General features: G+C 44.2%; 1 protein-coding gene across 2 annotated transcripts in view; it reads left to right on the forward strand.

Moving 5' to 3' along the window:
* Positions 1-27,619, forward strand: part of LOC126471464 (rab-like protein 6) — a 195,165-nt gene that overhangs the window by 126,687 nt on the left and 40,859 nt on the right. For both annotated transcript variants that reach the window (XM_050099656.1, XM_050099657.1), the window contains exon 9: positions 18,169-18,553. In XM_050099656.1, coding sequence (XP_049955613.1) covers positions 18,169-18,553 — 385 coding nt within the window. The remainder of the gene's footprint in view (positions 1-18,168; positions 18,554-27,619) is intronic.

The following is a 27,619-nucleotide window of genomic DNA, read 5'->3' on the forward strand; positions in this document are numbered from 1 at the left end:
TTCATAAAATCAACTCATTCTCTGGTAGAATCCTAGTTTTCCCTTTGATTACATGTAAACCACTGTCTTTCAGGGATTGGCTCCTGGCATGTGTTACCTGCCGGAGTGCACTGAGGGAAGTGAGTCTCAAAGAGCACATCCAGCATGTCACTCGCTGTCCTTGTATACTTACCATCCTCCTTCCTTAAAATACCTCCTGGATTAGTTGGTATTCTAGTGAGGGTTTTATGAAGTCTAGAACAAGTAGCTGTACCTTCCAATTCCTCACAAAATACCTTCCAGGTAGATAAGCTTTGCCGGCTTAATCATAAGGTTGTATTTGACAAGGGCCTCCTGATATTTTGCCCGTTGTCCATTCTTCTGTGCAAGGTTGAACAGTCTTTCTATCTGTTTCCTTTTCACTTCCAGATTGTTGTTCCACCAAGGTACGTTCCTGTTTGTTCACTTCTTGGTGATTGGGAAGTTCGCTAAGTATGAAGCTGTGATGGCAGATGTTACTGCCTCTGCCATTCCCTCAAAATCTGATGGGTTCCTCATCAAAGTTTTGACTTGAGATATGCATGAGTTTAGATCTTTCCTATATGAGTCCCAATCTGTTTTCCTAGGTTTCCTATAGGCCAGGGTCTGTTTAACACCCATTTCAACCTCAAACTTAATATACATGTGTAACAGCGAAGATAATCAGTTTTTGACACTGCAATTGAATGGATAAAAAATCTAGTACCAACCAGGAAGCAAGAGAACACATGTATAAAAAAAAAGGTTTTGCATATGCAAGCTTCTGGAGCCAGTCACTCCTTCTTCTGGCAGAAGGGTTGAAGGAGAAAGAAGAGGGGTGTAGGAAAAGGACTGGAGATGTTTGGAAGAAAGGGGTAGAGTTCGGGAAAGTCATCCAGAACCCTGGTTCAGGAGAGACTTACTGGACGGGATGAGAAGGAAAGAGTCTTTCCTGCCTTAGTTTCCTGTCTTAGCTTTTTCTGGATCCCTTTATGCTGAGAAGTGAGAGTATTAGACTCCTCTCTTGTTCTCTGTCTTAGAGGTGGAAGGGATCTGATTACCCCTTTCACCCTGAGACTGTCTTTTTTAGGAGGTCTTAGGTTCAAGACCTTTTAGTTCCCTCCTTTTTTGTTTAGGAAGCCTTTCTTTACATTCCTTTTGTTTCTTTTCTTTGAGAAGTTTCCTCCTCTATAGTCTCAAACAAGGATTTAATCTTGACCTGGTCCAACATCACAGTAACAGTTTCCACTTCTTGGACTGGTTTGATCACCCAATACAATTGCAGAAACAATTTCCATCAGTTCCAGCCCTGATGCTTGGGTGTTTTGCAGTCTCATTCAGTCCTTCAGTTTTTGTTCTCTTTTCAGTGTTCTCCATTTTGATCCAACGAGTATTGGGGATCTATTTGGTCAACATCATGGTACCCCAGATGGTGCAAGGCTAATTACTCAGCATGTGTCACGTCACACCTTGGATGGGGTCTGGGGAATTGGGGAAAGACTGTGGGAGTGGATATGGTAAGACGCTTTGTCTGGGTCATCCATTGAGGTTTGTCAAGTGTGGATGACACTGCCAGCAGCTGTGCTATCGCTGGCATAGACCTCAGCTTCTTGCAAACTCACAAGCATCTCCATCCATACAGACAGTGCTTTTACAAGGTGCCATTTCGTGGAGAGTGTGGAAGTATTGGTTGATGTCGTTGGTTTATGTGGAGAAACCCCTTGATCTCTTACGAAGTACTACAGTACCACAAAGAAGCCAGCAGATTTTGAGGAGGAAACAGTTTGACTCCTAGCAGTACATTATCCAGTTGCAAAAGAGTCGCTTGTGCCCTTTTCATCAGCTGACAAAACACTAGTAATTTTCGAGATGCCGAGGAACATGACAGTAGACATGAAAAGGGTGAAAAGTATCCCTTTAAGAGGAACCAGGAATGAAAAACGTAGAATAACTGTGATGTTAGCTGTTACAGTGGATGGGTGAAATTATCCCCTTATGTCATTCTGAAGTGAGAAATTATGCCAATGAAAAGTTTCGTAGCGACGTAGCGATTAGTTTCTAAGGAAAGGGCTGGATGACAGTGCAACAGATTGTCGACTGGCTGTCCACTGTTTGGAATTGCAGACCTGGAGCAATGCATGCTAAGAGAGACATGGTAGTTTTGGATACTCTTAAGGGACATCTGACTGCTGAAGTAAAAGATTAACTTGTTGCACAAAAGACAGACCTTGTTGTAATACCTGGAGGAATGACTTCACAACTACAGGTGCTATATGGGTCCATAAACAAGCTGTTCAAGAATATTTCCAAAAAATTTATTCAGATTGGCTCCTGGGAGAAGACCATGCCCTTACACCATCCAGTGAGATTAAGAAGCCATTTGACACCCTTCTGCATGAGTGGATTCATGATTCATGGCTCTCCATAGCATCAGAGACCATCATCAAGGGGGTTTAAGAAATGATGCATGTTGAATGCACTGGACTGCAGCAAGGATGACATACTGTGGGAGGAGAATGCAGAAGGTGATGGGAGGGAGACTCAGGATCATGAACTCAATACCAGTATTGATAGTGATGAGTGTGAATAAGACAAAATATGGTACTGTTAAGTGCCACTGTGTTGTATTGAACAAGTAAATTTCTGGTAATTTTTCTCTTCTCAGTCAGCGTGCAGCTTATTTTTGTGCAAAATATTTATTTTTATTTCTTCCTCAAAATTTAAATGTGCAGCTTATATGCAGTGTCAGATTATTATAGGGTTAATATGCCAAAGGGCAGTGAGAGGACTTTCCCAATAGAGAAACAAGCCTTTGGCATACACACACACACACACACACACACACACACCAAAAAAGGTTTTGCATCACACCTATTCCCAGAACTCCTGAAGATAGATGTTGACTGTGGGTATTGTATCACAGACACAGTCCCTTTGACTGTTCAAAAATGTCACCCAAAGATGTAAACAACCATGTGTGTGCAGCACCTATTAGATGGAGGGGGTCAGACAGCTGATCAGTTCTAGTCATTCCACCAGGAAGGAGGTACACGGCTCATGTCTGTAGTTCAACCATGCCTAGATGGTCAGTACCGCAGTTCGATTGCGTCCGCATCGGTACATTATGCCAGGAAGGACTCTCAACAAGGGAAGTGTCCAGGCATCTCGGAGTGAACAGAAGTGATGTTGTTCGGACATGGGGGAGATACAGAGAGTCAGGAACTGTTGATGACATGCCTCGCTCAGGCCACCCAAGGGCTACTGCTACAGTGGATGACCGCTACCTACGGATTATGGCTTGGAGGAACCCTGACAGCAATGCCACCATGTTGAATAATGCTTTTTATGCAGCCTCACGACATCATGTCATGACACAAACTGTGCGCAATAGGCTGCATGATGTGCAACTTCACTCCCGACCTCCGTGGCCAGGTCCATCTTTGCAACCACGACACCATGCAGTGCAGTACAGATGGGCCCAACAACATGCCGAATGGACCACTCAGGATTGGCATCACGTTCTCTTTACCACTGAGTGTCACATATGCCTTCAGCCAGACAATCATCGGAGACGTGTTTGGAGGCAACCCGGTCAGGCTGAGGTTCCCTGCTGTTTTCGGATGGCATTATGCGGGACCGACGTACACCGCTGGTGGTCATGGAAGGTGCCGTAATGGCTTTATGGTACATGAATGCCATCCTCTGACCGATAGTGCAACCATATCGGCAGCATATTGGCGAGGCATTCATCTTCATGGATGACAATTCGCACCCCCATTGTGCACATCTTGTGGGTGACTTCCTTCAAGGTAACGACATCGCTCAATTAGAGTGGCCAGCATGTTCTCCAGACATGAACCCTATTGAACAAGCCTGGGATAGATTGAAAAGGACTGATTATGGACGACGTGACCTACCAACCACTCTGAGGGCTCTACGCTATATTGCCGTTGAGGAGTGGGGCAATCTGGACCAACAGTGCCTTGATGGACATGATAGTATGCCACGACGAATACATGCATGCATCAATGCAAGAGGATGTGCTACTAGGTATTAGAGGTACCGGTGTGTGCAGCAATGTAGACCACCACCTCTGAAGGTCTTGCTGTATGGTGGTATGACATGCAATGTGTGGTTTTCATGAGCAATAAAAAGGGCGGATTTGATGTTTATGTTGATCTTTATTCCAGTTTTCTGTACAGGTTCCAGAACTCTTGGAACCGAGGTAATGCAAAACTTTTTTTGATGTGTGTATTTTACTGGTTCGAGATTTATTTCCTGATTTCATTTTTTTATCTCATTGTCTCCTGTCACTCTTGTTGTTGTTGCTGCTGCTTGTGAAAGTGGAATACTGTTTAATTATATTCCTCACTATACTTACCATCAGTGTTTAAATTAACGACCTCATAAACTTCATTGTCCAAACCAGTGGATGAAATAGTAATATGTTCATGAAAAATCCTGTTTAGAAGGTAAATAGGCATTGAATACCCAGCAAAAGGGAAGGGGAGGGGAGAGAGAGAGAGAGAGAGAGAGAGAGAGAGAGAGAGAGAGAGAGAGAGAGAGAGAGAGAGAGTGTGTGTGTACAGTGTGATGCTGCCAATTTGCTCCCGTCAGTTTGCACAGTCTGACAGCTGACTGCATGCCTTCATTCTCAGTGTTCCACAATGAACTGAAATTTTAGTGATTCACACACACACACACACACACACACACACACACACACACAAAATATTGTCAGTGTTTCATCTATTGTACAATAATGATCCATTTTGTTAGTCAAATGAATTTTTCCATTACTTACATTGGGCATCCACAGTGACCGAATATACTCAAAGCATTTTCAAATTGCAAAAATGTGTCACATTACTAATATCATAAACAGATTGCTTGATTTTGTTTTATTGTGTGACATGCTTACAGTATCTACTTTGTTAAAACTTTTGTACTTGCATTCTGTATTTACGTAGAATTTAATGTGTTGCATGAACATAACTGCATTATTATAGGTCCATAGATGGGTCTTTGGCTATTAATAAGTGTATGCAAGAAAAATTAATAATTTATAATACCTAGGTAGTTCACAGTAAGAAATCCATGCTGACATGTGTTCAATGCAGATTACTTGCATTACATTATTAGTCAGTATGGTACATGTTCATAAAAACTACACTAAAGCTGCCACTGTTCTGCAGCGTTGTTGATTTTGTAGGTTAGCTACAAAGTTAATCCAAATTCAGCTGTAGGGAGCCGAGGGGACCATTCAATTTGCCTATATAATCAGTGCTGCAAGAACTGTAAATTGTAGCAATCAATAATAGATGCAAATTAGAGCTGCGCCTGTTGAGAAACATTTTTCTGTGTTTTCATGGTTCACAGTTGATTCATGCGGGCATACAACACTAATTTTAAGTTAATGGTGATTAATAAAGCAGAGATCATGAACAGATGTGCAGCAGAAAGGAACTTCAGTGTCACAGAAGAAAATGTTTGTAGGTGGCATCAGATGAAGAATAAATTAAAGATTGCTAGTTCTGTGTGCCAAATTTTCAGGTGACCGAACCAGGGAAGGTTTTATCTGTTGGCGCAGCAGACTGTTCAGTGTATGCAAGAAAAATTCAATGAAGACTTACTTACTGCCAGAGAAATTAGCCAAATGAAGGTACTGGAGATAAAGAGGAATTTTCCAACTGTATGTCTCGCAGCAAGTGAGGACGATGAAGGGGGCGAGGCTTACATTACAACAAAGAACAATGCTAGCTCAGCTACTGCCTGTGGCATTTGATGAAAAGCTTCTTGCATATCAACATCATATAATCAATCTAAGGATACAGTATGTCCGTTTGCTAGACCGTATGGGCAATGCCAATCAGGTACCTTTATAGTTTGATGTGCTGTCAAATATTACAGTCAGCATGAAAGGCAATAAAAGTATCCCTATAAAAAGTTCTAGCAGTGAAAAGGCAAGGCTAATAGTAATGCGGGATGCATTATCAGATGGAAGCAAGCTCCCCCCATGCGTGATTTTTCATAGAAAAATGATACCAAAATAAAAACTGCCTGCAGAACTTATCTTTAAATGCCAAACGGATGACAAATAACCTGATGCTAGATTGGTTGAAGGTAGTTTGCAACAGAATAGCAGGCTCTTTGTTTAAGAGAAGGAAAATGTTACTCTGGGATTCTTTTAGGGTACACATCACCCAGGAAGGTAAGGAGCTGATAGTAAAGAACAACTCGGACCTTGTAATAATTACTGGCAGCTTGACCACACAACTTCAGGTAATGGATGTTGTTGTGAATAGACCTTTCAAGGCTCATTTGTGACAGTTTTACAAACAGTGGCTTTTTCAAGGAGACCATACTTTCACTTCAGGAGGAAGGCCCCCTGCGGGTCCGGGGATTAGAATAGGCCCGAGGTATTCCTGCCTGTCGTAAGAGGCGACTAAAAGGAGTCCCACCCGCTCAAGGGGGTCGTTAGCGCCTGCGTCCGGAGACGGACGGTTCCACGACCTCTATGTGCGGTCATTTTGCTTTTTCCCTTCTCGTTTCTTCCTTCCTTTGGTTGGTTCCTTTCTTTGCTCTTTTCCACCTCACTGTCTTCCTTACTGTTTCCGTGCCTTCTTCTCCTTGCCTTCTCATTGCCTTCTTCTCCTTGCCTTCTCATTATCTTCTTCTCCTTGCCTTCTCATTGCCTTCTTCTCCTTGCCTTCTTATTGCCTTCTTCTCCTTGCCATCTCATTATCTTCTTCTCCTTGCCTTCTCATTACCTTCTTCTCCTTGCCTTCTCATTACCTTCTTCTCCTTGCCTTCTCTGGTCTCCGCCTCGGCGTTTGAGACAGTCTGTCCTCTCTCTCCCTCTCTCTCCTCCTTTTCCTCTTCTTCCTTCCTCCCTGTGCGTGCCTGAAGGCCGACCCACGCGTTCGCACGCGTAGCCGGTGACGGGGTAATGCGTAATTCCCCGCCCTGGGTAGACATGTAAGGCATGCGCGTACCCCCTGGTAAAGGCCAGGCCCGGGGAGGGGTGATTGCCTGAGCTGATACCTTCTGACCATGCCGATTGGTCCCTCCGTCTGGTTCTCGGGAGGTGTGACCTGAGGTGTAAACATTCACCTAAGGCGGGAGTGCCCTCTGAGAGGGTCCCCACAAGGAAGGAGCGCGCCATCGGAGACGCTGGCAATCATGGGGGATTCCTCCGCAATGGATTTCACTCCATCTGTCTCGACTTCTGCCCAAAAACGGAAACGTGACCAGCCATCAGTGACAAAAGTACTACCGCCTGCCCCACAGTTCCTCGTCGTTTCTCGATCTGAGGACGGAAAGGATTTTTCCTCTGTCAACCCTTTCGTTATCCAGAAGGGTGTAGATGCCATAGCCGGATCTGTCAAATCTTGTACCAGGTTGTGTAACGGTACCTTATTACTAGAAACTGAGAGCGCCTTTCAGGCACAAAAATTGCTTCGGGCCACACTGCTGTACACGTTCCCTGTGCGGGTGGAGGCTCACCGCACTTTGAATTCGTCTTGTGGTGTGGTCTATACTAGCTCCCTTGACGGACTGACTGACGAGGAGATTCAATCTTTCCTCGCTGAGCAGGGCGTGACGGCTGTCCATAGGGTCATGAAAAAGGTCAACAGTGACCTTGTGCCGACCCGGACACTTTTCTTGACCTTCGATAGTGTTAAGCTGCCATCACGCATCAAGGCGGGCTATGAGGTTATTTCTGTTCACCCCTATGTCCCGACACCTACGCGCTGTTACCAGTGTCAGCGTTTCAATCACACTCGACAGTCTTGTTCCAATGCGGCTAAATGTGTCACTTGTGGCAGGGATGCCCATGAGGGTGACTGTCCACCTCCGTCTCCTCGTTGTGTGAACTGTCAGGGTGACCATGCAGCATCCTCCCGCGACTGTCCCGTCTATAAGGAAGAACGCTGTATCCAAGAAATTCGGGTCAAAGAGAAAGTGTCCACCTCGGCTGCTCGCAAGCTATTTGCTAGTAGGAAGCCCACGCTGCTCCCAGCGGGGAAATACAGTACTGTCCTCGACTCTCCTCAGACTACCAGGGAGGTGGCAACCCAGACATGCGATCTGACCTTCAGCACCACGGTCGTCCGTTCGGCCAGTGCTAAGATCGCCCGGTCGACGTCTCCTCTTCCTCCCGTCACCCCTCAGACACAAGCACCTTCATCAGCTTCTGCCAAGACGAAGACCCAGAAGTCAGATGCACGGGCCTTTAAGAAGGAACCGTCCCGTGCAGACTTCCTACGTACCTCGACCTCCCAGCCTTCGACCGGTACTTCCACCAAACGTACTTCCAAGAAGGCTCCTAGGAAGCACAGTTCTCCTTCTCCGCCACGGCGCATTTCTTCTCCTGCGCCACCCAGCGGTTGCCGCCCCAGGCCGTCATCCGTTTCGCCTGGCCGCACCGCTGGTAGCCGAACATCTGGCCGTTCACCAGCGGAGGAAGCTCCCCCTCCCGGCCATCTTCCCAAGATGGCCGATGAACCTATAGACCCAATGGACCAAGACTGTCCGCCTACTGATAGCGGCGGCAGTGCTCGCTCGAAGCCAGGCCCTCCACGGCCTTCGAGGTGACCCCTTCTTTTATATTCCCTTTCTTACGATGGCACTTATTCACTGGAATATTCGCAGCATTCGCTCCAATCGAGAGGACTTGAAGTTGCTGCTCCGCTTGCACCGTCCGCTCGTCGTAACCCTCCAGGAAACGAAGCTACGCCCATGCGATCAAATTGCCTTGGCACACTACACCTCTGTGCGTTTTGACCTACCCCCTGTGGTAGGAATCCCGGCTCATGGAGGGGTTATGTTGCTGGTCCGGGATGATATTTACTATGATCCCATCACGTTGCACACCGGCCTGCAGGCAGTTGCCATCCGCATTACTCTCCCCACTTTTACATTTTCCATTTGTACCGTTTACCCTCCATCGTCATCTGCCGTTACCAGGGCAGACATGATGCAACTTATTGCTCAGCTACCTGCACCATTTTTGTTAACTGGAGACTTCAATGCCCACCATCCCCTTTGGGGCTCTCCAGCATCCTGCCCGAGGGGCTCCCTGTTAGCAGACCTTTTCAACCAGCTTAACCTTGTCTCCCTCAATACTGGCGCCCCTACTTTTCTTTCGGACACATCTCACACCTATTCCCATTTAGACCTCTCTATATGTACTCCCCAACTTGCACGCCGGTTTGAGTGGTATGTACTTTCTGATACATATTCGAGCGACCACTTCCCGTGTGTTATCCATCTCCTGCAGCATACCCCCTCTCCATGCTCCTCTAGTTGGACGATCTCCAAGGCAGACTGGGGGCTCTTCTCTTCCAGGGCGACCTTTCAGGATCAAACCTTCACAAGCTGCGATCGTCAGGTCGCACACCTCACGGAAGTCATTCTCGCTGCTGCTGAGTATTCCATCCCTCACCCAACTTCTTCTCCAAGTCGCGTACCGGTCCCCTGGTGGACTGCAGCATGTAGAGACGCTTTACGTGCTCGTCGACGTGCTTTACGCACCTTTAAACGCCACCCTACAGTGGCGAATTGTATCAATTATAAAAGATTACGTGCTCAGTGTTGTCGTATTATTAAAGAAAGCAAGAAAGCCAGCTGGGCTGCTTTCACAAGCACCTTCAACAGTTTTACTCCTCCTTCTGTTGTCTGGGGTGGCCTGCGCCGGCTATCTGGCACTAAGGTCCACTCACCTGTTTCTGGCTTGACGGTCGCGAATGACGTCCTTGTGGCCCCTGAGGATGTCTCCAATGCCTTCGGCCGCTTTTTCGCCGAGGTTTCGAGCTCCGCTCATTACCACCCTGCCTTCCTCCCGCGCAAACAGGCAGAGGAGGCTAGGCCACCTAACTTCCGCTCCTCGAATCGTGAAAGTTATAATGCCCCATTCACCATGCGGGAACTCGAAAACGCACTTGGCCGATCACGGTCCTCCGCTCCAGGGCCTGATTCTATTCATATTCAGATGCTGAAGAACCTTTCTCCTGCGGGTAAAGGTTTTCTTCTTCGTACTTATAATCGCATCTGGATTGAGGGACATGTCCCCGCATGCTGGCGCGAGTCTATTGTTGTCCCGATTCCTAAGCCGGAGAAGGACAAGCACTTGCCTTCCAGTTATCGACCCATCTCGTTTACCAGCTGTGTCTGTAAAGTGATGGAGCGAATGGTTAACTCTCGATTGGTTTGGCTGCTCGAGTCTCGACGCCTACTTACCAATGTACAATGTGGATTTCGTAGGCGCCGCTCTGCTGTTGACCATCTGGTTACCTTGTTGACCTTCATTATGAATAACTTCTTGCGGAAGCGCCCGACCGCGGCTGTGTTCTTTGATTTGGAGAAGGCTTATGATACCTGTTGGAGGGCGGGCATTCTCCGCACCATGCATACATGGGGCCTTCGCGGTCGCCTCCCTCTTTTTATTCGTTCTTTTTTAATGGATCGACAGTTCAGGGTACGTGTGGGTTCTGTCCTGTCGGACACCTTTCGCCAGGAGAATGGGGTGCCACAGGGCTCAGTTTTGAGCGTCGCTCTCTTCGCCATCGCGATCAATCCAATAATGGATTGCCTCCCAGCTGATGTATCAGGCTCCCTTTTCGTGGACGATTTTACCATCTATTGCAGCGCGCAGTGTACACGTGTCCTGGAGCACTGTCTTCAGCGTTCTCTTGACTGTCTTTACTCCTGGAGTGTCGCCAATGGCTTCCGTTTTTCTGCCAAGAAGACGGTCTGTATTAACTTCTGGCGCTACAAAGAGTTTCTCCCACCGTCCTTACGACTCGGTCCCGTTGCTCTCCCAATCGTGGAGACAACAAAATTTTTAGGCCTTACATTTGACAGGAAACTTAGCTGGTCTCCACATGTGTCATATTTGGCTGCCCGTTGTACCCGTTCTTTAAATGTCCTCCGTGTTCTCAGTGGTATGTCGTGGGGAGCAGATCGAACCGTCCTGCTTCGTCTATATCGGTCGATCGTCCGCTCCAAGCTGGATTATGGGAGCTTCGTATACTCCTCTGCACGGCCATCCATCTTACGCCGCCTCAACTCCATACAACATCGGGGTTTACGACTTGCGATTGGAGCATTTTATACTAGTCCCGTAGAGAGTCTTCACGCTGACGCTGGCGAACTGCCACTCACCTACCGGCGCGATATACTGCTTTGTCGGTATGCCTGCCGGCTACTGTCAATGCCCGACCACCCGTCTTATCGCTCCTTTTTTGACGACTCTCTTGACCGTCAATACGGGTTGTATGTCTCTGCCCTGCTACCCCCTGGAGTTCGCTTTCGTCGCCTCCTTCACCACCTTAATTTTTCACTCCCTGCAACCTTTCGAGTGGGCGAGAGCCACACGCCGCCTTGGCTCCAGGCTCAGGTCCACGTTCACCTTGACCTCAGCTCGCTCCCAAAAGAGGTTACCCCCAGTTCAGTCTACCACTCCCGTTTTGTTGAACTTCGTTCAAAGTTCATCAATAGGACCTTCATTTATACAGATGGCTCAAAGACCAATGACGGGGTCAAGTGTTCCTTTATTGTCGGGGCACAAAGTTTCAAATACCGGCTCCATGGCCATTGTTCGGTCTTCACAGCTGAGCTCTTTGCCCTCTACCAGGCTGTTCTTTACATCTGCCGCCACCGACATTCTGCTTATGTCATCTGCTCCGATTCCCTGAGCGCCATCCAGAGCCTCAGTGATCCGTATCCGGTTCACCCTTTCGTGCACCGGATCCAACGCTCTCTTCAGCAGCTGGTGGACGTCGGTTCTCTGGTTAGCTTTATGTGGGTCCCTGGCCATGTCGGTATCCCTGGGAACGAAGCTGCAGATGCCGCGGCCAAGGCTGCGGTCCTCCAAACTCGGACAGCTGCTTGTTGTGTCCCTTCCTCAGATTGTAGCAGGGTAATTTGTCGGCACATTTTATCGTTGTGGCATGCTGATTGGGCTGCACTTACAGACAACAAGCTTCGGGCCTTGAAACCTCTTCCCACGGCTTGGACGTCCTCCTCCCGCCCTTCTCGGCGGGAGGAGGTCGTTTTGGCCCGGTTACGCATCGGACACTGCCGGTTCAGCCATCGCCATCTGCTGACGGCTGCGCCGGCGCCGTTCTGCCCATGTGGTCAATTGCTGACGGTCCGCCACATTTTAACTTCCTGTACAGATTTCAACACACTGCGTCTCGATCTTAACCTGCCATGTACTTTAGAAGCTATTTTAGCCGATGACCCACGAGCAGCTGCTCGTGTCCCTCGTTTTATCAATTTGACACACCTCTCTAAGGACATTTGATTATACTGTTTTTTAATCCTCTGCCTATCAGTCTGTCTTTTATCTTGTTTTCCCGTTTAGTTGTTGTTTTAAACTTGTGCCTCGCGATGCATTCTTAACGTAGTAAGGGCGCTAATGACCATTGAAGTTGTGCGCCCTAAAAAAAAAAAACCTTCAGGAGGAACGTTTAAAAAGCCCTGAAAATCCATGCTGGGCCAGTAGCTCATTACTATTTGGGGTAGAATGTCAGGTGAATCAGTTACGAAAGTATTCAAGTGCTGCATATCCGGTGCTGTGGCTAGCTCGAAGATGACACACTATTGGAGAAGTGTCAGGAAGGAAGAAATGCCAGTAGGCCTACAAATGAAGATCCCCCAGTGATCAGTGTTGGGGCCACTCCTGTTCCTTATTTATATAAATGATATGCCCTCTAGTATTACGTGTAACTCCTAAATATTTCTGTTTGCTGATGACACTAGCTTGGTAGTAAATGATGTTGTGTGCAACATTGGCTTGTTTTCAAATAGTGCAGTACATGACCTAAGTTCATGACTTGTAGAAAATAAACTAATGCTGAATCACAGTAAGACTAAGTTTTTACAATTTCCAACACAGTACTCAACAAAACCTGGCGTTTTGATTTCACAGAATGGGCATATGATTAGTGAAACTGGACAGTTCAAATTTCTAGGTGTTCAGATAGATAGTAAGCTGTCGTGGAAAGCCCGCATTCAGGATCTTGTTCAAAGACTTAATACTGCCATTTTTACTATTTGAACAGTATCTGAAGTGAGTGATTGTTCGACATGAAAATTAGTATACTTTGCTTATTTTCATTCACTTATGTCATATGTTATTATATTTTGGGATAATTTTTCCCATACTATAAGGATGTTTTGGCTCGGAATCGGGCGGTCTGGGCAATAAGTGCTGTAAGTCCACAAACCTCTTGTCAGCCCCAGTTTACGAGTCTGGGTATTTTGACATTAGCCTCTCAGTATATATATTCCTTACTGTCATCTCTTGTTAACAATATTAGCTTAGTCCAAAGAATAAGCAGCTTTCACTTGGTTAATACTCAGCAGAAATCAAACCTGTATTTGGATCAGACTTCCTAAAGGTGTGCAGTATATTGCTGCATCCATTTTCAATAAGCTACCACTCGAATTCAAAAACCTTAGCAGTAATCCACGCACTTTCAAATTGAAACTGAAGAGTTTCCTAATGGGTCACTCCTTCTATTCTGTCGAGGAGTTCCTTGGAAAATTAAGCTGATTTTTGTTGTATTGCTGATTGCATTTACTTAAATATATGGATTGACTGTTTTTGGATTCATAAACATTTTATTTCTATCTGTTACTACTTTTATGTTGTAATTTCATGTACTGACACATTCCATGACCTTGGAGATTTGCTCCTCAATTTGGTCCTACGGAACTTGATGTGTAAGAAAAATAAAATAAAAAAAACTTGAAGAATGTGGTAATTGTGATTCCAAAGAAAATAGTTGCTGAGAGGTGTGAAAATTACCAAACTATCAGTTTAATAACTCATGGTTGCAGGATATTAACACAAATTCTTTACAGAAGAATGGAGAAACTTGTAAAAGCAGACTACAGAAAACATCAGTTTGGATTCCAGAGAAATGTTGGATCATGTGAGCCAATACTGTTGCTATGACTTATCTTAGAAGATAGGTTACATTTATAGCATTTGTAGACTTAGAGAAAGCTTTTGACTGTGTTGACCGGAATACTCTCTTTGAAATTCTGAGAGTAGCAGGGGTAAAATACAAGGAGCAAAAGGCTGTTTACAACCTGTACAGAAACCAGATGGCAGTAATAAGAGTCAAGGGGCATGAAAGTGAAGCAGTAGTTGAGAGGGAAGTGAGACAGGGTTGTAGCCTATCCCCAGTGTTATTCAATCTGTACATTGAAAAAGCAGTAAAGGAAACCAAAGAAAAATTTGGAGTAGGAATTAAAGTTCAGGGAGAAGAAATATAAATTTTGGGGTTTGCCAATGACATTGTAATTGTCAGAGATAGCAAAGGACTTGGAAGAGTAGTTGAAAGGAATGTACATCATTTTGAAAGGAGGATATAGGATGAACATCAACAACTGCAAAGCAAGGGTAATGGAGTTTAGTCAAATTAAATCAGATGATGCTAAGGGAATCAGATTTGGAAATGAGACACTTAAAGTAGTAGATGGATTTTGCTATTTGGGCAGCAAAATAACTGTGGATGGCCGAAGTAGAGAGGATATAAAATGTAGACCGGCAATGGCAAGAAAAGCATTTCTGAAGAAGAGAAATAAGAGAAATCTTTTAACATCGAATATAGATTCAAGTATTGGGAAGGGTGTAGCCATGTACGAAAATGAACCATGGATGATGATCAGTTTAATAAAAAGAGAATAAAAGCTTTTGAAATGTGGTGCTACAGAAGAATGCTGAAGATTAGATGGGTTGATCGTGTAACTTATGAGGAAGTACTGAATAGTTTGGGTTGACAGGAAATTTGTGACACAACTTGTCTAAAAGAAGGGATCAACTGATAGTACAAATTCTGAGACATCAAGGGATCACCAATTTAGTACTGGAGGGAAGTGTGGGGAATAAAAATCATAGAGGGAGACAATGAGATGAATACAATAAGCAGATTTAGTAAGGCATAGGCTGCAGCCATTACTTGGAGGTGAAGAGGCTTGCACTGAATAGAGTAGCATGGAGAGCTGCATCAAACCAGTTTTCGGACTAAATACAACAACAACATTCGTCATGTTAGGGCAGACAAAAAGTAGTTGAACCCTGAGCAGAGTATTTTGTTTAGTTGTTGCATTTGCTTTTGATTTCTTAGCAAATGGGTGGGAGTGTTAGATTTGTTTGTGGTGAGTTAGTATAGAAGATAGTTCACTTACTGGAAGAGACTTGGGAAATTTTAGAATAGGTGATAAGTTTCTGGAAGAACAAGAAAGTGTTTTTGGACCATTAACCCAGATTGTAAAGATCTCATCATTGATTCTGATTTTATAGTCCTGACACTTTATGAACAAAGACTGGGATGTTATTTTTTATCTCAGGATATGGAAGGCTAATGCACAGAAAAATTTACAAGGGTAAGTCGATTCTGATCCGCAAAGTAGTTATAAAATTTTATTCTAATCAAATAGGAAACTTACAAGAACATCATTTTTCGACATAGTCTTCTTGTGTTTCAACACACTTGATCCATCGGTGTACAAGCTTCCTGATTCCCTCATAAAAGAAGGTTCTTGGCTGAGCTGTGAGGCTTGTTCGCCCACTGCTTGAATACTGCTCAGCAGTGTGGGATCCTTACCAGATAGGGTTGATAGAAGAGATAGAGAAGATCCAACAGAGAGCAGCGCGCTTCGTTACAGGATCATTTAGTAATCGCAAAAGCATTACGGAGATGATAGATAAACTCCAGTGGAAGACTCTGCAGGAGAGACGCTCAGTAGCTCGGTACGGGCTTTTGTTAAAGTTTCGAGAACATATCTTCACCGAAGAATCAAGCAGTATATTGCTCCCTCCTACGTATATCTCGCGAAGAGACCATGAGGATAAAATCAGAGAGATTAGAGCCCACACAGAGGCATACCGACAATCCTTCTTTCCACGAACAATACGAGACTGGAATAGAAGGGAGAACCGATAGAGGCACTCAAGGTACCCTCCGCCACACACCATCAGGTGGCTTGCAGGGTATGGATGTAGATGTAGATGTAGATGAATGCACCACTTCTTTCACTGCTTTGTCTGAGGCAAATTGACGCCCCCTTAATGCCTGTTTGAGTAGACCAAACAAGTGATAGTCAGAAGGGGCAAGATCGGGACTATATGGAGGATGATCCAGTACTTCAGATTTGAGTTTCTGGAGTATTTCAGCAGTGTGGGCAACAGTATGCAGACGAGCACTGTCATGCAACAACGCAACACCTTTTGACATAATCGTCGGCGTTTGCTTCGAATTGCAAGCTTTTGCCTGGCAGTAAGCATCTCACTGTAATGTACACTGTTTATTGTTGTGCCCCTTTCCCCATAATGTTCCAGTACTGGACCTTGTGCATCCCAAAAATCCGTAAGCAACAGTTTTCGTGTGGATGGTTGGATCTTGAACTTTTTCTTGCATGGCGTATTTGGATGTTTCCATTCCATACTCTGCCGTTTACTCTCCGGCTCGTAATGATGGATCCATGTTTCGTCACCAGTAATGATCCTGTCCAAGAAGTTGTTCCCTTCATTACCATAGCGATCCAAATGTTTTTTGCAGATGTCCAAACGCATTTTTTTATGCAATTGTGTGAGTTGTTTTGGGGCCCATCGTGCACAAACTTGCAGAACCGTGACTAATTTGCAGACGTTGTGCCACTTCATCAATAGTTAATCGTCCATCTAAGAGAATCACTTCACATGAATGCTCAGTGGTTTCTTCATTTGTGGCGGTAAACTGTCGTCCGACTCCTTCATCGTGCATAACAACTGTGCGACCATTTTGTAATTTTTCAATCCATTCGTAGACACTCTGTTGTGGCAAAACACTGTTCCCGTACTGTACCAAAAGTCTTCGATGAATTTATGCCTGATACACCTTCCAACCACAAAAAATGGATCACAGAACATTGCTCTTCTCTGGTGCAAATAGACAGCGAAGCAGTCATGATTAACAGCATGTCAGTGATAATGAAACTAACCTAGCAGCTTGAAAATTGCAAAGATATAACAACAAATAAACAATGCATGTGTCGTCAACCTAAAATGACAGTACTACCAAAATAAACAAAAATATAGGTAAATTGGGGGTAATAATTGACTCACTCTCGTATATTCATGGGCAATTGAATTAGCCATCTTTAGCTAGAAGCATGTAGCAGTCTTGTACCTCTGCTGTCATTTCTTACCACTCCCCACCTCTTTCATTCCTCTCTCAGTAGCTCCCCGCCTTCCCAGATTCTCTCTCTCCCTCCCTCCCCCCTCTTCCTCCTGCCTCTTCCTCCCGCCTCTTCCTCCCGCCTCTTCCTCCCCCCTCTTCCTCCCCCCTCTTCCTCCCGCCTCTTCCTCCCGCCTCTTCCTCCCCCCTCTTCCTCCCCCTCTTCCTCCCCCTCTTCCTCCCCCCTCTTCCTCCCCCCTCTTCCTCCCCCCTCTTCCTCCCCCCTCTTCCTCCCCCCTCTTCCTCCCCCCTCTTCCTCCCCCCTCTTCCTCCCCCCTCTTCCTCCCCCCTCTCTCTCCCCCATCTCTCTCCCCCATCTCCCCTTTCTCTCTCTACCCCTGCCCCTGCCCCCCTCACCCCCTCTCTCCCCTCCCCTCTCTCCCCCCACTCCCACCCCTGCCCCTGCCCTCCCCTCTCACTCCCTCCCTCCCCCCACCCCTGCCCCTGCCCTCCCCTCTCACTCCCTCCCTCCCCCCACCCCTGCCCCTGCCCTCCCCTCTTGCTCCCTCCCTCCCCCCACCCCTGCCCCTGCCCTCCCCTCTTGCTCCCTCCCTCCCCCCACCCCTGCCCCTGCCCTCCCTCATCCCCTCTATCACCCCCTCTCTCCCCCCTCCCCTCTCTCTCCCCCCTCCCCTCTCTCACCCTCCCTCTCTCTCCCTCCTCCACGCTTCCTAATCCTAATTTTCCTGCTCCATGCCTATGGCCTCTTTCATCTTCTGCTGCCACCTTAGCTGCCTCATCTTGGACACTATAGATTGACAGAAGAGAGAATATCTGTGAGCTCTGATGAATGATGAAAGCACAATAGCTGAGGAGCATCTGCCACTACCATTTTATTTTTAAAAAATAATTATTATAGTTATTAAAAATGTGCACAATTTTTATATGTACAAATGAAATTTAATTTTCTTGTGTCTTTTTGCTTGATTTACAGTGATGTGGACAATACAAATCCTCTTGTCACAAGGTTTCAAGATGAACTTGACCCAGAAGATGAGGTGACCAACAGCTTTAATGCAAAAGATGATCATTATATAATTTCCTCCAGTAAATTATACAGTGACAAGCAGGACACAATGGATAACACAGAATTTAACATTATGTCAGAGAAGTTTGATTCGCTTTTAAACATTGAGAAGAAGTCACAAAGTATGCAAGAAAGCAAAGATGAATTTGGCCTGGGTGCTCAGAACTGGAAGATCAATTCTAATACTTATTCAAATATAAATTTACATTTGCTAGGACCTTTACAGACACCTGACAGCTCCACAGCATCCAGTCCTGTCACTATGAAGGACCACAGAAGAGAGAAAGTTAAGGTTGGTGTTATGTATTCAACTCTTTTAAGCCTCTAGATCAAGGGTTACTTGTTCCAGTAGGAATAGTAAATAGAAAATTTAGAAAGAAATGGCCGATAATCAACATTTATTGCTATAGATTTTACATGTTTGTGGTTACTTGATTGCATGTTGGTGTGCGGTGCAGATATGTCTGTATCAGTATTTACTACAGTGTAAAACTGACACACGGTATGACTCCAATACTGATGAGTTTCTTTGTTGATTTAAAATTTTTTTTTCTATACCACATGCTTCGTATTATATATAGAGCGCAACCATGATTGGAGAACCCTTAGCTTAGATGTAAACAATTGATAAGAGATAAATGATTGATGGAGTTAGTTTATTATTCACATTTACAATTGCTCTTTTTTTTTTTTTTTTTTAGGAGGGGATGAGGGGGAGATTTTTATGACTTACAAGGATAATATTTTCATAATACAGAAGCATATCATAAGAATAATGTCTGTTTTTTGTTCTAGAACGTCTTACTGAGACACTTTCAGAAAAAACTTTGTATTTTGACAACTGTTTTATCATGCATATATTCTTTAATTTCCTTTGTGATTATGATTGCTTATGTTTCTCAAAAAATAGTGGAAAGTGTGATAAAAATATTAGGGGCAAAAACAACCTCTGCAAAATTGCTATAAGGTTTTTTGCAATAGAGCTCTTGGATAAAAAGTTTGCATGTCATCTTGCTGCATCAAATTCAGATAAAACTCTGAGCTTTAGATGATTGCCTCCGTTATCATCATCAGGGAGCTAAGTCTGACTGTTATGAAACTGGTGAGGCTCCCATATCTGTATTCATAAAATGACATCTGATTGGCTGAATTACATCACGGTGCATGCTGAGGTGACACCCTCTTATCCCCTGACAACATTGATGAAGGCCATCAGATTCTCTAATGGCATCCTACAATGTCACTTAGCTGGAAGATGGATGAACTCTGGCTCCTGTGACAAATTTGTAAAGAATACGAGTCGTAGAGTCTGCCTTAAATAACTTAATCTGCAAAACTTAAGGATGAGATAGATAAATTAATATAATATATTAATAATGCAATAGAAATTAATTAAAGTGCAAGAACTTGTTGGCAGAAGTCTCAAAGTCATGCAGAGAAAGCGGGATATCACACTGCATTAGGTCAGCTTGACTATAGTACCAGATAGGGGTAGTCCTGCAGGATGAGGTGGTTGGTGGTTGAAGGAATGGGAAAAGGCAATGTGTGTGTCAGTCAGCAAGCAGTTATGATTTACTGTGGTGACCTGGAGACAACATCTGGATGACTCCACATAGGGAAGAATCATGGAAATTGGAAGGAGAGCAAAGTGTGATGAGAGTTGCCCAGAAGTTTGGTATTGCTCACAGCATTGTTTCACATGCATGGGAACCATTCAAAACCACAGTCACTGCTGACTGAAGAAGAGTAGGTGGTTGATAACGGTCAACTACGTCAGCAGATGAAGATAACTGCTACATTGTGCAATAGGCAAGAAGGGACCCCTGCCAAACTCTGCATGCAATTGCAACACATTTAACAGAACTAGAAGCCACGCAATCTCACACTTCACAGTGATATGGCAACTGCATGGGGGTAGTATTTTTGCCCAAGGACCAGTACATTGTTTTCTGTTGATACCCGCACATCCCCCCCCATGAACCATGGACCTTGCCGTTGGTGGGGAGGCTTGCGTGCCTCAGCGATACAGATAGCCGTACCGTAGGTGCAACCACAACGGAGGGGTATCTGTTGAGAGGCCAGACAAACGTGTGGTTCCTGAAGAGGGGCAGCAGCCTTTTCAGTAGTTGCAAGGGCAACAGTCTGGATGATTGACTGATCTGGCCTTGTAACAATAACCAAAATGGCCTTGCTGTGCTGGTACTGCGAACGGCTGAAAGCAAGGGGAAACTACAGCCGTAATTTTTCCCGAGGGCATGCAGCTTTACTGTATGATTACATGATGATGGCGTCCTCTTGGGTAAAATATTCCGGAGGTAAAATAGTCCCCCATTCGGATCTCCGGGCGGGGACTACTCAAGAGGATGTCGTTATCAGGAGAAAGAAAACTGGTGTTCTACGGATCGGAGCGTGGAATGTCAGATCCCTTAATCGGGCAGGTAGGTTAGAAAATTTAAAAAGGGAAATGGATAGGTTGAAGTTAGATATAGTGGGAATTAGTGAAGTTCGGTGGCAGGAGGAACAAGACTTCTGGTCAGGTGACTACAGGGTTATAAACACAAAATCAAATAGGGGGAATGCAGGAGTAGGTTTAATAATGAATAGGAAAATAGGAATGCGGGTAAGCTACTACAAACAGCATAGTGAACGCATTATTGTGGCCAAGATAGATACGAAGCCCACACCTACTACAGTAGTACAAGTTTATATGCCAACTAGCTCTGCAGATGACGAAGAAATTGAAGAAATGTATGATGAAATAAAAGAAATTATTCAGATTGTGAAGGGAGACGAAAATTTAATAGTCATGGGTGACTGGAATTCGAGTGTAGGAAAAGGGAGAGAAGGAAACATAGTAGGTGAATATGGATTGGGGGACAGAAATGAAAGAGGAAGCCGCCTGGTAGAATTTTGCACAGAGCACAACATAATCATAACTAACACTTGGTTTAAGAATCATGAAAGAAGGTTGTATACATGGAAGAACCCTGGAGATACTAAAAGGTATCAGATAGATTATATAATGGTAAGACAGAGATTTAGGAACCAGGTTTTAAATTGTAAGACATTTCCAGGGGCAGATGTGGACTCTGACCACAATCTATTGGTTATGACCTGTAGATTAAAACTGAAGAAACTGCAAAAAGGTGGGAATTTAAGGAGATGGGACCTGGATAAACTAAAAGAACCAGAGGTTGTACAGAGATTCAGGGAGAGCATAAGGGAGCAATTGACAGGAATGGGGGAAATAAATACAGTAGAAGAAGAATGGGTAGCTTTGAGGGATGAAGTAGTGAAGGCAGCAGAGGATCAAGTAGGTAAAAAGATGAGGGCTAGTAGAAATCCTTGGGTAACAGAAGAAATATTGAATTTAATTGATGAAAGGAGAAAATATAAAAATGCAGTAAGTGAAACAGGCAAAAAGGAATACAAACGTCTCAAAAATGAGATCGACAGGAAGTGCAAAATGGCTAAGCAGGGATGGCTAGAGGACAAATGTAAGGATGTAGAGGCCTATCTCACTAGGGGTAAGATAGATACCGCCTACAGGAAAATTAAAGAGACCTTTGGAGATAAGAGAACGACTTGTATGAATATCAAGAGCTCAGATGGAAACCCAGTGCTAAGCAAAGAAGGGAAAGCAGAAAGGTGGAAGGAGTATATAGAGGGTCTATACAAGGGCGATGTACTTGAGGACAATATTATGGAAATGGAAGAGGATGTAGATGAAGATGAAATGGGAGATACGATACTGCGTGAAGAGTTTGACAGAGCACTGAAAGACCTGAGTCGAAACGAGGCCCCCGGAGTAGACAATATTCCATTGGAACTACTGACGGCCGTGGGAGAGCCAGTCCTGACAAAACTCTACCATCTGGTGAGCAAGATGTATGAAACAGGCGAAATACCCTCAGACTTCAAGAAGAATATAATAATTCCAATCCCAAAGAAAGCAGGTGTTGACAGATGTGAAAATTACCGAACTATCAGCTTAATAAGTCACAGCTGCAAAATACTAACACGAATTCTTTACAGACGAATGGAAAAACTAGTAGAAGCCAACCTCGGGGAAGATCAGTTTGGATTCCGTAGAAACACTGGAACACGTGAGGCAATACTGACCTTACGACTTATCTTAGAAGAAAGATTAAGGAGAGGCAAACCTACGTTTCTAGCATTTGTAGACTTAGAGAAAGCTTTTGACAATGTTGACTGGAATACTCTCTTTCAAATTCTAAAGGTGGCAGGGGTAAAATACAGGGAGCGAAAGGCTATTTACAATTTGTACAGGAACCAGATGGCAGTTATAAGAGTCGAGGGACATGAAAGGGAAGCAGTGGTTGGGAAGGGAGTAAGACAGGGTTGTAGCCTCTCCCCGATGTTGTTCAATCTGTATATTGAGCAAGCAGTTAAGGAAACAAAAGAAAAGTTCGGAGTAGGTATTAAAATTCATGGAGAAGAAATAAAAACTTTGAGGTTCGCCGATGACATTGTAATTCTGTCAGAGACAGCAAAGGACTTGGAAGAGCAGTTGAATGGAATGGACAGTGTCTTGAAAGGAGGATATAAGATGAACATCAACAAAAGCAAAACAAGGATAATGGAATGTAGTCTAATTAAGTCGGGTGATGCTGAGGGAATTAGATTAGGAAATGAGGCACTTAAAGTAGTAAAGGAGTTTTGCTATTTGGGGAGCAAAATAACTGATGATGGTCGAAGTAGAGAGGATATAAAATGTAGACTGGCAATGGCAAGGAAAGCGTTTCTGAAGAAGAGAAATTTGTTAACATCCAGTATTGATTTAAGTGTCAGGAAGTCATTTCTGAAAGTATTCGTATGGAGTGTAGCCATGTATGGAAGTGAAACATGGACGATAAATAGTTTAGACAAGAAGAGAATAGAAGCTTTCGAAATGTGGTGCTACAGAAGAATGCTGAAGATTAGATGGGTAGATCATGTAACTAATGAGGAAGTATTGAATAGGATTGGGGAGAAGAGAAGTTTGTGGCACAACTTGACCAGAAGAAGGGATCGGTTGGTAGGGCATGTTCTGAGGCATCAAGGGATCACCAATTTAGTATTGGAGGGCAGCGTGGAGGGTAAAAATCGTAGAGGGAGACCACGAGATGAATACACTAAGCAGATTCAGAAGGATGTAGGTTGCAGTAGGTACTGGGAGATGAAAAAGCTTGCACAGGATAGAGTAGCATGGAGAGCTGCATCAAACCAGTCTCGGGACTGAGGACCACAACAACAACAACAACAACAACCCGCACATCTGCAGCTCCATTTGCAATGATACCTAGAGCATACAGACTGGACCTACAAGAGGTGGGGTCACATGCCCTTCTCAGATGAGAACATATGTAGCTTGACTAGTGACTTTGGATGCACCCTCATATAGCGAGAGGTGGGAACACACAATGCACCCAGTAACATTGTCGAACATACTTGTTTTCATGGTGATCAATAATGTTGCATTCGCTTACTGACGTTCAAGTCTTTTAACATGGTGCACTCACTGGTCAATGAATGGAGGAACACATGTCACTCTACTCCTCCCCCTTCTGCATCTTTCCAGGCTTGTATTCAACCCAGACTTTATTTTTATGGATAATAATGCGAGACTGCATCGAACAGCACAGCTGGAGGAGCTCTTGAAACGAGAGGATATTCGGTGAATGGCCTCGCCTGTCCATTCCTTCAACTTAAAGCCCTTTGAGCATGTGTTGGATGCAATGGGGAGATGTTTTCCAGCACACCCATATGCACCAGCGACGATCCGACAATTGTCAGATGTACAGGTGGACGAGTCGAACACTGTTAAGAACCATATTCTGCCTTTTGTAATGTCCAGGGAACCATCATAAACACGCTGACTTCAGTGTAAGAACTGTCTTTGAATAAAACTGTCATTTCTGTTCATCTCACTGTGTACTTCTTTCAGTTGCCTTCTGTATTATACTGTAGCAGTTTTTTTTTTTTTTTCCAAGTTTCGTCAAGCTTCCCAGTAACATGTCATGTGAAAGCTACTTTTGTCCTTATGTTTTGCATGCCAATGTACAGAAAGATGGCATACCACTGAAACCAACCATCTGTGTTATCAGCTCTCCCCTTCATACAAGGTGGCAAAGTATTTAACCGAAGTATAGGCATCTACACTAATGTGACAAAAGTCACAGGATAATGATATTTGCACATACAGATGGTGGTAGTACCCCATACACAAGGTATAAAAGGGTAGTACATTGGCAGAGCTGTCATTTCTACTCAGGTAATTCATGTGAAAAGGTTTCTAATGTGATTATGGCCACACAACAGGAATTAAAACGCTCTGAAAGCAGAATGGTAGTTGTAGCTAGACACACAGAACATTCCATTTCATAAATTGTTAGGTAATTCAATATTGCAAGATCCACAGCGTCAAGACTGTGCCAAGAATACCAATTTCAGGCATTACCTCTCACCACAAACAATGCAGTGGCTGATGGCCTTCAGTTAACGACCGAGATCAGCAGCATTTGCGTAGAATTTTCAATACCAACAGATAAGCAACACTGCTTCAAATAACTGCAAAAATCAATCAAACAGCTGACGCAAGTGCCTTTGCTAACAGCGTGACATCACCTGCTGCATCTTTCTGGGGCTTGTGACCGATCAGTTGGATCCTTGACGAGTGGGAAACTGTGGTCTGGTCAGATGAGTCCCTATTTCAGTTGGTAAGAGCTGATTAAATGGAAATGGTTATTTTTGGCTACTTGGTGACCATTTGCAGCCATTCATGGACTTCTTGTTCTTAAACAATGATGGATTTTTTATGGATGACAGTGCGCCATTTCACAGGGCCACTGTTGTTTATGACTGGTTTGAAGAACATTCTGGACAATTTGAACGAATGATTTGGCCACCCAGATTGCCCAACATGACTCCCATGAACATGTATAGGACATAATTGAATGGTCAGTTCATGCACAAAATCCTGCATTGGCAACACTTTCACAGTTATGGATGACTATAGAGGCAGCATAGCTCATTAGTTCTGCGGGGGTCTTTCAATGACGTGTTGAGTCCATGACAAGTCGAGTTGCATTGCACGAGGCAAAAGGATGTCCAACATGATATTGGGAGGTATCCTATGACTTTTGTGACCTCAATGTAGAGCAGACCACTGTAGACCCATATTTAGACTTAAAGAACTGCATGTTTAACCATAAACTGTATAAATAAATCTTTACTGTATACCAGTTTCTGTCAATGAGATCATCATCACTGGAAGAAGAGGCAAATGCATTAGATGGAAAAGCAATTCATCTTTCACTTAGAAGTTTGAAAGTCCTCTGTGTTACCGTGACTGGTTGGGTGGTTGATTTGGGGGAGGGGACCACACAGCAAGGTCATCAGTCCTATCGGATTAGGGAAGGAAATCAACCATGTCCTTTCAAAGGAACCATCCCGGCATTTGCCTGAAGAGATTCAGGGAAATCACAGAAAACATAAATCAGGATGGCCGGACGGGGTTTGAACCGTTGTCCTCCCAAATGCAAGTCCAGTGTGTTACAGTGACTGTACGTGTCCATCTATTGTGTATCATGACCTTAAATAGCAAGAAATTGGTCTTACAGTAACACATGTAAAGGAACTATCATGAAGATTTCTCTGCAGTTTGGCAGACTGTGGAAATTATTATGAAATGACTGATGAAACAACCATGCGTTCACCCCTTTCGCCTGTCATAGATAATTTTTTTCGTGGAGGATTTCGAAGAATGAGCATTGAATAGTGCTCTCATCCATCCAGCCTGTTTCTTCAGATATGTCAATGAAGCAGTTCATTGACCATATGAACATTATATGTCTTAACATATTTACAGCAGAAATGGAGGAGGACAGGAAGTTGCCTTTCTTAGATGTATTGGTCGAACAAAAAGCAGAGTGGCAATACAGCCATTCTGTCTATTGAAAACCAATGCACACAGACATACCTCCGTGGATGTAGCTTTCGTGATCCATCTCAGAAGAGCGCTATGCTAAGCACCCAAATAGCTAGAGTCAAGACTATTTTAGACAAGGAGCACCTTGTATCCAAGGTTAACTATTTCAAAAGGAACAAGCATTCTGTCTGTGATATTACTTCAACACTGTCGAGGAAACTGAGACACACACAAAGCAATTCAATGAAGCCATTAGGACCCACACATAGTGCAGCTTCCATTCTACAGTACAACAATAACTAAAATATGTAGAGTCTTAACCAGGCGATGAATTGGACTGGCCATCTGGCCACCTAAAAAAATTAAAGAAATGTTGCATCCTGTTAAAGATACCAGGGGATTTGTAATATTCCTTGCAAGTGTCATAACAGTTACCTAGGTCACTCTATGCGAACTATTGCTGATTGCCGTGTTGAGCATCATAATAGTAAATAATTTGAGAGAGTAAGCAAGAGTTCCTGAATATCATCAGTAGGTCTACACACACAAGCAGAGCATGAGAAGCCATTGGGAGAATTTCCAGGTGGAACTCACAACTGCCAATAGCATCTGCATGACAGCAGGGGTGCCTCTTAACATCACTGAGAGACATTGCTCAGGTTATAGCTGAACTGTACAAGACCATTACAGCTGATTCTAGCCAGAATCCAGCTTCCCGTCATTATTGGGCGATGCAGGAAAGGGTTGGTTTTGATTTTCGTTCCACCAAAGTTGAAGAATACAACTAACCTTTCTCTGTTTGGGAGTTGGATTCTGCTCATCATATTGTGCCTAGTCATGACCTGATAATGTACAGCATGTTGAAAAAGTTGAACCCAACTCTTTAATGAAATCTGGATGACAGGAGACTTTCCCAACTTGTGGAAAGAATCTGTTTTAATCACAATTTTAAAATCAGTGAAGGATTGGACTAACCCCAGTAGTTATCATACTGTCAGCCTCACAAGCTGCATAGGAAATACAGTGGAGTATATGGTCAACCAATGACTAGTGTGGATTCTCGAAACCAAGTCACTTCTCATTCGCTCCCAGTGCGGGTTCAAGAGGTATAATTCCAGTCTCAATAACTTGATCCTGCTCGAAGTTACAATTCAACAGGCTTTCGTACATTACCAACACCCTTTCGGTGTACTCTTTGATTTGGGAAAAGTCTATGATATTAACTGGAGCCATAATATTTTGTTGTAGCTTTGCAAGCGGTATTTCCTTGGACATCTCTCCACATTCATACAGCCCTTCCTATCAGATATGTATTTTTGGTACAAGATCGGGAATGTCCTGTCTGAATACCCTATCTGGCCATTTTAAGCAGGGTAACGGCGTCCCTCGAGGAAGTGTTTTAGGCGTAGTAGCGTTCACCATTTCAAT

This window comes from Schistocerca serialis, chromosome 3, assembly GCF_023864345.2.
Source record: "Schistocerca serialis cubense isolate TAMUIC-IGC-003099 chromosome 3, iqSchSeri2.2, whole genome shotgun sequence".
Lineage (NCBI taxonomy): Eukaryota > Metazoa > Arthropoda > Insecta > Orthoptera > Acrididae > Schistocerca > Schistocerca serialis.